The sequence below is a fragment of the Arachis duranensis genome, chromosome 5, assembly GCF_000817695.3.
Source record: "Arachis duranensis cultivar V14167 chromosome 5, aradu.V14167.gnm2.J7QH, whole genome shotgun sequence".
Taxonomy (NCBI): Eukaryota; Viridiplantae; Streptophyta; class Magnoliopsida; order Fabales; family Fabaceae; genus Arachis; species Arachis duranensis.
The window spans coordinates 7,733,714-7,745,438 of record NC_029776.3 but is presented as its reverse complement, the minus strand read 5'-3'; the positions used below and the strand labels follow the sequence as shown (position 1 = coordinate 7,745,438).

The window sequence follows — 11,725 nt, the reverse complement described above, 5'->3', positions numbered from 1 at the left end:
TTTGTATTATAAAATATATTAAAAAATATAACGGATAATATTGGAAGTATAGAAAGAAAATAAGTTTTCTCTTCCTTTTCTTTTTAACATTGGAAAGAAAAAATTGGTGAAACTCTAAACCTTAAATCCTAAACTCACTAATTTTTTTCCATCTTTTTTCTTTCTGTTTAATTTTTCTTCTCAACTAAACAATAAAAAATAATCGTTTTTCTTTTCTTCTTTTCTTTTCTTTTTTTTCTTTCCATTTTTTTCCAAACAAACATAGCCAATAAAACTCGAATATGCAATAAATAAATTAATTATTGATATGTCAAATTAAGAGATATTGTGAACAATAAAAAAAATTTATAATTTTAAATTTGTAAATACAATATATATACTATATATGATTTGCAATCATTAACTTGCTTTCATGGCCAGTGTTGCAGAAAGATTCTTTGTCTAATTCTATCCTATTTTGGGATACAATCTTAATTTATTGTTGAATAAGTCAAAAAATTTATTAAAAAAAATTCAAATAGTGACATGGTTTATGTATATTTAAAATACAAAAGTGACATTATACACATACATAATCTTCAAACAACTATGCTACCATATTATGTGTATAAAGAAAAAAGATTAACACTCAATCTTTAAAGTTATCTTTGCACTTTAATCTGATTTTTAAAATTTTAATTTATTTAATTCAATATTTCAACTTAGCATTTATAATTTAAATTAGCTCTTGACCTTATTTTTGTTATAAAATCATTAATAGCATATTGAAATAGATAGAATATTATCTGATATTTCGTAAGATTCTATAATAACTATTTAATATAATATTTAAAAAATTTTATATATTAAAATATAAAATATATATTAAAAATAAATTTTATATATAGGCTAATTTTTTTGTATATATAATATTTTTAATTTTCAAAATATTAAACTACTTAATACATTTATATTGTTTGGTGACAAAATTTTATATTAAAAATCATTTAAAGATGAAAATAATGTCATATACTCATATATATTTATATGTGTGACAAATACTTAATTTAGCCAAAATAAAATTATTTTTTGTTGTTAAGTGACACCCAAATCCAAAATTTATGAGTAAGGAGTGACTGATGGCATCTGAGCTATTGGCTCGCTGAGAAGTAGAACTTTTTTTTTTTTGTCTAGGCTACCTAGACCACATATCTCTTATCAAAGGGTTAAAATATTAATTTAATTTTTTTATGTTTAGTCAAATCTTAATTTAATTTTTATCGTTTTAAACGTTTTATTTTTGTTTTAAAAATTTTTAAATATCGTATTTTAATTTTGAAAAAGTTTTAAGTGAGTTTAATAATATGTCATATTATTAAATTTGACACAAATAATTTACATATTAAAAAGTCAATAACATTTAATTTTAGTATGTAACAAAATTGATTTACCAATAATTACTAAAATAAAAATTTTTCTTTGATTCTGAAACGTCAATAATTAATGGTTAGGATTTGAAGTTTTATATAAAAAGAAAATTAAGGAAAAGAAGTATTACAAGAAAATTTTGATTATATTTTTTTAACACATAAAAAAAATATGACTTAATTAGTAATGTTATTAATGTCCACGTCACTTATTCCGTTAACTATTAGTGTCAAATTTAACGATATGACAATATTAAATTTATTTATCAATGTCTTTTGGTTACTAATTTTTGAATTTATCCTTATCTATCAACTTCAACATCAATTTTATATTGGAGTCATTCATGTTTTTCTCTTCACTGAAATTTGTATTGTCTTTCCATGATTGTGATTGGTGTAATAAGCTATCATAAAAATAGTCTTTTCTATGCATTCATCTTTAAGTTCATGAATCTAAATAAAATAGTCACATTTTATCTTTTATTTCTGCTCCACACAAGATTGCAGGAGGGAAGATTGAATCAACATCAACCAAAATTTCTATTAACAGTAAAGGCACAACGATTAGTATACACATATCTTATAATGCAGGCACCATAAGAACCATCTATTTGGGTTTACCACTGTTCATGATTTTAAAAAGACAATATCCATACTATGGTAGTATTTGCCACTATTGAAAATGTTTTTTTTTTTTTTATTGTTTCTCTTCATTATACCTCCAACAGAAGATCCAACGGTATCATTAAAGTTGTTCTTTTAGTATGATTGTCTCAATTTACCATCCGTTTGAAATGAACTTCACCTCTCACCCTCGATTTTGCAAGCTATTATGATTGGGATAAGAGATAGAGTTCCTTCATAAACTAAAACACCCAATTGTATTTGGGGTTTTTAATTTTGTTTTTCAATTTGTAAAATTAGATTATTTCCATCTAAACCTTATTAAAGAGTTCACTTTGTCATGCTACATAGTCACATGGACACTAAATTTAACAGAAACCGAGCCCCGCTAACAACATGTCACTTTTGTCCATCATTACCAATTTTTTAAGGGTACATTGAGTATTTCAATTGATTAGGGTATACATTTATTGCCATGATCCGAATCAAGCCTTGACTAACGCTTAAAGAACAAGTCCTTCAACAAGTCAATCAATCAAATTTTTAGAAAAATAGAAAAAATCTCCTCCGTTTCTAAAATTTTACCAATATGAATATTATCTTCCTGTAATAATAATAAACATCCGGTTTCAAAATCAACAACAACATATTTTAAATATATTCACAAACCAAACATATCGAAATCACATCATATATACTAAGTTGATAACTAAAGTATATAGTTGAATCCATAAATGTTACATAACCAAATCATAATTATTATCTAATTACAGTTCGAGACTCAAAATAACATAACCCACATGAGAATTCTACCTGTGACATATGGAGCATTGATAAAATCTAGATTTTTATACGAAAGTTCCATCACATAAACACAAACCCCTTGAAAAGAATGGCACGACCCACCGAAATGAATAAGATCTACTGTGAGGCGGGTGGAATGGAACTTAAAATAACATCTGTATTTGAAAAATATGGGAATATGGTAGGGTGAATTTTGCAACTCATTGAATAAACATTATATCTATAATCCACACAAGACAATACAAATTTTACCTTGAAAGTTATGTTTCTTTTCAGAGATGAGAAATTCATATTAATTAATTATGCAAATAAATAGAAAAATAATTAAGCGGATGAACTCAAATGGGAGTTCTCATTCCCGAAGTAAAATCAAATCAAATGTTACACACTTGGGCGGCTCTACTTCTAAGGATAGCCTTTCCTTCTAGTGTGTCCGTACGGTATAACAGATCTAACGTGTGGCCTACACGTTAGGCTAGCAATGCCCCTACTAGTTGATACTAGATGCATCTAGATTAACATCATAATCACCGTTAACTACGGTCTCTAGTCAGAATTTTCCAAACCAATCCAAACCAAATCACATATAACAAATCTCTAATGCTTGTGACATATTACTAAATTTCATAAAAATAGAATATATATATATATAATTCAAAAATTACAACATTCAAACATTTTTAAATGTTAAAAAAATTATTCAATTTAAATATTTATAATAGTACATTTAAAAATAATAATAGACATAATATCCACTCACGGCTTGGTTCCACATAACCGGAAGCAACTCTGAGCGCGCCAGTGAACTACCAAATGATGTCCAGTAACTCTATAACTTTATAAATATGAGAATGATAGTATTTGTGAGCTAATAATGTTGTCAATTAACATAATCTTATTCAATTTGATAAAATTCCCAAATTTCCTAACTTGGTAATCCTAATTTCGGATTTAAGTATACCCCAAGTATAAGGATGATAAAAATTGGAGATATAACTAATTATTGAGTCAAAGAATTACCTTAAAACTTCAATAATAACCGAAACTCAAAAATTGAATGCTTTCTTCACTCATTAAGATGAAATTCTATGAGTTAAGGTTGCGAGAAAATAAAACTTTTTTGGGTATAAGTGATATATTAAATAGAGATAAAATAGAAGGATAAAATAAAATTTAGTGTGTTGTGGTTAGGTAAAGATTTTAGAACAAGAAAGATAGAATGGAAGAGTAGATGAAGGAGAGGAGAGGGTTGAGTTCTCTTTTTTTTTTTTTGAAGAAATGGAAAAAAGAAAATGAGAGATAGAGAAGGTTTGAGGGAGAGCAGGGAGAGAAAAAGAAGATTTAAGTGGGGGCATATGCCTCCTCGTGCTTCTCTCTCCTTTTTTTTCTTCGTTTATTACATTCTCTCCATCTTAAGAAATTCGGTCTTCAAGTTTTAAATTCATATACTGTAGTAGCTGTGATAATTACCTTCAGACTCAACCAATTTCGGATACTTGTCACGCGTGGCATCCTCAACTTCGCAAGTTACTTCTTCTTCCACATAGTTTTTTTCAAATAACTTTCACAAAGGCTATCTTTTTAGAACGTAATTTCTTTACTTGACGATCAACTATAGCCATTGGTTCCTCTTCAAATGATAAATCTTTCTTTATATCTATGGTTTGTGGTGCAAGCACATGAAATGGGTCAGAAAGATATTTGCGCAACATTCACATGTGAAACACTGGATGGATCATACACAACTCAGGCAACAACGCCAAGTGGTAAGCCACTGCACCTATTCTATCCAATATCTCAAATGGACCAATATAACGAGGGCTGCCTCTTTTTCCAAACCTCATCATTTCTTTCATAGGCGACACTCTAAGAAATATCTTATCACCTACTGAAAACTCTAAGTTACGCCTTCTATTATCAACACAAACCTTCTGCTACTCTGAGATGCTATTAAATATTCTCTTATTAAGTAAACTTTCTCAACTGCATCTTGACCAAATTTAGTCCCAAAATCTTAACCTTACCAACCTCAAACCATCCAATAGGTGACCTACATCTTCTTCTATAAAGAGCCTCAAATAGTGTCATTTGAATGCTGGCTTGATAACTATTATTATAAGAGAACTCAATCAAAGGTAGATAGTTGTCTTAATTTTCTACCAAAATCTATAACACAACACATTAACATGTCTTCTAATGTTTAGATCGTCCTCTTTGATTGTCCATTGGTTTGAAGGTGAAAAGCTGTGCTAAGATCCAAACGAGTTCCTAATGCTCTCTGAAAATATTTTCAAAAATGAGAGGTGAATTAAGGTTCGCGATCTGAAATAATAGACACTGAAATTTCATGTATCTTAACTATATCATTAACATAAAGTTGAGCATACCGAGCTGCACTAAAAGTTATTTTCACTAGAATAAAGTGGACTGACATCATCATTCTATCTACAATTACCCAAATTAAATTAAAATTCTTAAAGCTATGAGGTAAACCTGTTACAAAATCTATCGTAATTCTTTCACACTTTTATTCAGGTATCTCAATTTGTTGTAATAATCCAGTAGGAATTTGATGTTCAGATTTAACCTGTTGGCAAGTTAAGCAATTAGAAACAAAAACTCCTATATTTTTCTTCATGCCTTTCCACCAAAACAGTTGTTTCAAATCTTGATACATCTTATTGGAGACGGGATGAACTATATACTTAGAATTATGAGCCTCCTCTAAAATAGCTTTCTTCAAGTCATGGTTATCTAGCATACATAAGCAACGACCACAATGCAAAATATCTTGATCAAGAGAAAAGTCTGAATTTTTTTTCATTGCGAACATCTTTCATAAGCTTCCTTAACTTTGGGTCATCTCTTTGTGCATCTGTAATCTATTCTATCATAGGAGATTGGCTCGAACATGTGCTAAGAAATTTCCTGATTCTCCAAGGTCAAATTGGATTTCACCAGCCTCCAATTGACGAACTTCTTCAACAATTGGTCTCCTTGCAAGAGTGATATGGACCAAGCTACCTATAGACTTCCTACTAAGGACATCCGCTCTAACATTTGTCTTACTATGATGATACAAAATAGTACAATTATAGTCCTTTAGCAACTCCATCCATCTTCGTTGCTTCAAATTCAAATCCTTTTGTTGGAATATATACTTTAAATTCTTGTGGTCCGTATAGATCTCACAGGTCTAACCATAAAGTTAGTACCTCTAAATCTTCAAAGCAAAAATGACTGCTGTCATTTTCAAGTCATGAGTTGAATAGTTCTGCTCATGCTTCTTGAGTTGTCGCGAGGCATAGGCAATAACTTGGTCATGTTGCATCAATATACAACTAAGTCCTATCCAAGATGCATCATAAAAGACTGAGAATCTTTCAGACCTAGAAGGTAAAACAAGAACAGGTGCTAAGGTTAGACAGGTCTTAAGCATCTAAAAACTTTCCTCACAAGCTTTTGACCATTGAAACTTTACATTCTTCTAGGTTAACTTAGTTAATGGTGCAGAAACTTTCGAGAAGTTCTTGATGAATCACCGATAGTAGCCGGCAAACCCTAGAAAACTACGGATTTTCGTCGTTGTAGTAGGTCTTGGCCACTTCTAAATGGCTTCAACCTTCTTTAGATCCACCATGATTCCATCTTTTGATATAACATGTCCTAAAAATATCACTTGATCAAGTCAAAAGTTACATTTAGAAAACTTATCATAGAGCTCGTGGTCCCTTAAAGTTTGCAACACAATCCTCAAATGATACTCATGCTCCATAGTACTTTTTGAATACACCAAGATGTCATCGATGAAGACGATAATAAAACGATCTAAGAAAGGTTTGAAGATTCGGTTCATCAAATCCATGAAAGTTGTTGGTGCATTCGTCAAACCAAAGGACGTTACTAAGAACTCATAGTGTCCATAGCGAGTACAAAAGGCACTTTTTGGAACGTCTTTCTCTTTTATCTTCAATTGATAGTACCCAGAACGCAGGTCAATCTTAGAGAAACAGGTAGCTCCTTGAAGTTGATCAAACAAATCATTAATTCTTGGTAATGGATATTTGTTGCAAATAGTTATCTTATTGAACTGATGATAGTCCACACATAGTCGGATCGTTCCATCCTTGTTCTTTACAAATAGAATAGGAGCTCCCCATGGAGAAGTGCTAGGATGAATGAATCATTTCTCCAACATGTCTTTCAATTAAACCTTTAATTCTCGTAAGTCGGTTGAAGTCATACGATAGGGAGGAATGGATACAGGTTGAACTTCTGGGGCTAATTCTATGAAAAATTCAACTTCACGGTCAGGTGACATTCTCGGAAGCTCATCAGAAAACACGTCAGGAAATTCTCTAACTATAGGAACTTGACTAAGACTAGGCACTTCAGCATCAACATCTCTAACAACTGTCAGAAATCCTAGGTTTTTCTTATCCATCAATTGCATAGCACTCATAGACAAGATAATGCTAGCTAAAGTGAGACAATCGTCACCCTTAAAAATAAAAGGTGAGATACCCAAAATGTCAAACTTCACAGTTTTGGAGTAATAACCCACGACAGAATGACAAGCTACTAACCAATCCATGCCTAAGATGACATCAAGATCTTCCATTAGTTCTAAGAGGATTAAGTTAGTTAAGGTATCAACCATATTCACTCTAACAACATAAGACCGAAACATGACTCAAACTACCGTAGAGACTCCAAGTGGAGTGCCAACTTGAAATGGGTGAGATAATAGTTCAAGTTGTTTATCGAAATGAGATGCAAGGTATAGAGATATATGCGAATAATGAGAATCTGTATCCAATAACACTTTAGCATCTAAAGAACAAACTTATAAAGTATCTACCACCACTGCATTAGAAGCTTGAGCATCCTGACATGTCTAAGTGTACACATGTGCCTGACCTCTCCCTCTTTAACTCCCTCTTCGGTTATAAGTCTAACTTTCTGCCACTTGCTCTTTTGCCACTAGGACTAAAAGAATTCTCAATAGACATGGCTAAAGATGATGGCACTAGTATTGTAGGACATGCAATACCTGGAACGAAGCCTCATCTAGGATTTTGACAATCTCTCCTAAAATAACCAGATTGGCCACAACCAAAACATGTTTTAGTGGCCTTAAAACATACTGGAATGGTAACTCCCACATTGCTGGCAATAAGGTTGAGTTGTTCGATTAGAACCCTGTGTACTAGATAGAGAGGTACCCCAACAAAAAGTCTTGGACTCGAAACACTCACGGGAGCAGATCCAGAAGATGCAACCTTATCGAAAGATGTTTGAGGATGAGCTCGATAACTCAAATAACCTTGTTTATTGGTCTAACCATGATAAGACTGAATTTTCTTTGAACTAGATCCACCAGAAAATTGTCCATTCATCTTGGGTTTCTTACCAACATCCTTATAAGTATTTCTCTCTACTATCCCAACTTCAATTCCATAAGTAGAGTTTAAAATTTTCTTAAAAGATATGCGTCCGACTTCAGGCATAAGAGTAGTGAACATAGGTTCTGCCAACCCATGAACGAACCAGCGAACTTTCATCTCTTCTGAATTCACCAAGTAAGGAGCACTCTTAGAAAGTCTAGTAAACTCCTTAGCATACTCGGCCACTGTCATATTCTCTTGCCTTAATCTTTCAAATGTAATTGCATCCTCTATTTGCTTGTCATCTGGATAAAATCAAGCAAGAAACTTCTTGGTGAACTCTTCCTAAGAAGGAGGAGGAAGTCCAATTACTTCTTGATCCCCAAACAATTTATGAACTCTTTGAGGATGAAGATTTGACACATTAGGAAGTTTTACTTCGCCCCTATTTTTATTTGTTAGAACTTGTAATACCGCATTAAGGGTTTGATTCATTCTTCTCATTTCAATTGTTAAGTCCGCTTGAGCCTCTCCTACTGCGGAGTCTTGAACTTTCTCATGGGGTATTCTTCCACCGCGCCTATAAGCTATTCTTTAGTTCCTTGGTCTTTGTCGAAGCACTCCAAGTAGAAGGAAAAATGTCCTATTGGATTCAGCAGTATCAGGAGTACGAATAGCTCCACTACGTTTCTTCTTAGGTGGCATCTTCGACCTATTAAGTAAGTAAAATGATTGGATCACAAATGACATATGAATGTGGGTTCCAAAAGATAATATGACAGACAAAAGGAATTACGAGAACGAAGAATTGAGGACAACTCCCTATAGGCCTCTGGTAACATCACACTTTGTAAAAATGGGCTGGCTTCTATTTGAACAATTGTGATCTTACTAAAGGACATTTGCTACATATTACACAGAAAAATTTAAAACTCTAATATCACTTTGTCATGACCTGAATCAAGCCATGATTGGCACTCAAAGGACAAGTCCCTCAGCAAGCACATCGACTAAATTTTCAGAAAAACTGACAGATTTTTCTCTGTTTCTAAAATCTTACTAACATGAATATTATCTTCCTGTATCAATAATAAACATCCATTTCTAAAGACAACAACAACAACATATTCCAAATTATTCGCAAACTAAACATATCAAAGCCACATCATATATACTAAGTTAATAACTAAAGTATATAGTTGAACCCATAAGTCTTACATAACCAAGTTATAATTACTATTTAAACAGTTCGAGACTCAAAATAACATAAGTACATAATCCACATGAGGACTCTGTCTGTGACATATAGAGCATTGACAAAATTTAGATTTTTGCACGAAGGTTCTATTACATAAATACATATCCCTTGGAAAGAATAATGATTCACCAAAATGAATAAGATCTACTGTGGGACGGATGGAATGAAACTTAGAATGTCACCTGTATCTGAAAAATATGAAAATATAATAGAGTGAATTTTGCAACTAAGTGAACAAACATTATATCTATAACCCATACAAGACGATACAAGTTTTATCTTGAAAGTTATATTTCTTTTCAGAGATGAAAAATTCGTATTAATTAGTTAACCGCCGTTAACTACGGCTTCTAGTCGAGTCTTCCAAATCAAATCACATATAACAAATCTCTAATGTTTGTAATATATTACTAAATTTCATAAAAATATAATATATATAAGAATACATACTAAAAATTTAATTAGAGTTTAATAAAGTCAAATAAAAAAATATGTATACTTTATAAAATATATAAATATCGTCTCGCGTGTATTTTTATAAAATTATGAACTTTTTCAAAAATTGATATTCATTCCAATAATTCAAAAATCACTACAATCAAATACTTTCAAATGCTAAAAATAATGATTCAATTTAAATATTAATAATAGTACACTTAAAAATAATTATAGACTTAATATCCACTCACAATTTGGTTCCACATAACTGGAAGCAACTCTGAATGCGCCAACGAGCTATTAAATAATGTCGAATAACTCTACAACTCTAGAAATATGACAATGATAATATTTGTGATTGTGAACTACTAATATTATCAATTAACATAATTTTACTCAATTTGACAAAAGTTTCAAATTCCCTAACGTAATAATCCTAACTTCGGATTTAAGTATATCCACAAGCACAGGAATGATAAAATTTGGAAATATAGCTAATTATTGAGTCAAAAAATTATTTGAAGCCTCAATAATAACTGGAACTCAAAAATTAAATGTTTTCTTTACTTATTAAGATGAAACTCTATAATTTGAGATTGTGAGAAAATAAATTTTTTTTTGGATATAAGTAATATTAAAATGAAAATAAAATAAAATAAAATCTAGTGTGTTATGGTTGGATAAAAATATTAGAACAAGAAAGATAGAATGAAAGAAGGGATGAAGAGGAGAAACGCTCTCCTTTTTTTATTCGTTTATTACCTTTATCGACTCTAAAATTTTTCATGTATATTTTTATCTATATACTAAAAAAAAGATTAAAGTTGAGAAAAATACACTACATATATACCATATGCAATTTCAAATATAAATTTACCCTCTTTTATGTGCACAAGACTATTTTAGCATTTTTTTTCTTGTGCACATGAATATGAATAATTCTTTTGGATATGAATAAAATGATAGATAAAGCAAGGCAATACTAATTAATTCTTTCAATGTAACAACCTGTTTGCATAGTCTCTTGACTATCTTCCATCTCCATCACACTTTCGAACAAAATATTTGTATGAAAGGATGTTTTTTGATATCTTTATTTGATTAGATGCCTAAGTAAAGACTCATATCAATTAACAGACTAATTTTCAAAATGACACCAACTTTAGAAGTTGAAAAAACAGCTGATTAGTACTATCTTTAAGCCCAAAAAATCATCATAATGAATATTTCATAATTAATATAATAATATGATGAATAAGATAATATACCACGTGCAAGTGTACAACAATTGGCAATTTTCTCTCTCTCCTAGCATCATGAATACATAATTTAACTGGAGAGATATTCTACTCTCATATGTAATTAGGAAAAGACGCGTGTAGATAACACCACAGAATGCTCAAGGTATGATCTTCCTGAGCAAACTAAAATACAAAAATAAGTATAGGAAGCTTTGCAAAAGCTTCAAATCCCTCGTCTTCCTGTTATCATTTCAAGCACCATTTCCGTTTGCACTGATGAAAACTTTTCAGGACATGCTGCATTCCATGCATGAAGGTGATCAAGGTATATATATTGAATATAGTTTCTTAATGGCATCATGTACTAATTACCTACTTAACTATGTTACTTGTGATGCAAGAATAACGTGGGTTAACTATTCCTAATGATCACTGATGATGATTGATCGCTTCCAGCAATGCAAATTTGCAAAGGGTTGTTGTCCTTAGGTTCACATGTTTGCAGGTCAAAGGAGAGTGATGTTGTGACCATGGTTCCTGTCTCCAACTCTTTTGCAACTGGAATTT

At 31.1% G+C, this 11,725-nt stretch overlaps 1 protein-coding gene across 2 annotated transcripts in view; it reads right to left on the bottom strand.

Moving 5' to 3' along the window:
* Window positions 1-11,118: 11,118 nt before the first annotated feature.
* The window catches only part of LOC107487805 (transcription factor SPATULA), a 3,596-nt gene continuing 2,989 nt past the window's right edge, over window positions 11,119-11,725 (bottom strand). For both annotated transcript variants that reach the window (XM_016108505.3, XM_016108506.3), the window contains exon 7: window positions 11,119-11,716. In XM_016108505.3, coding sequence (XP_015963991.1) covers window positions 11,571-11,716 — 146 coding nt within the window. In that variant the 3' untranslated portion in view covers window positions 11,119-11,570. The remainder of the gene's footprint in view (window positions 11,717-11,725) is intronic.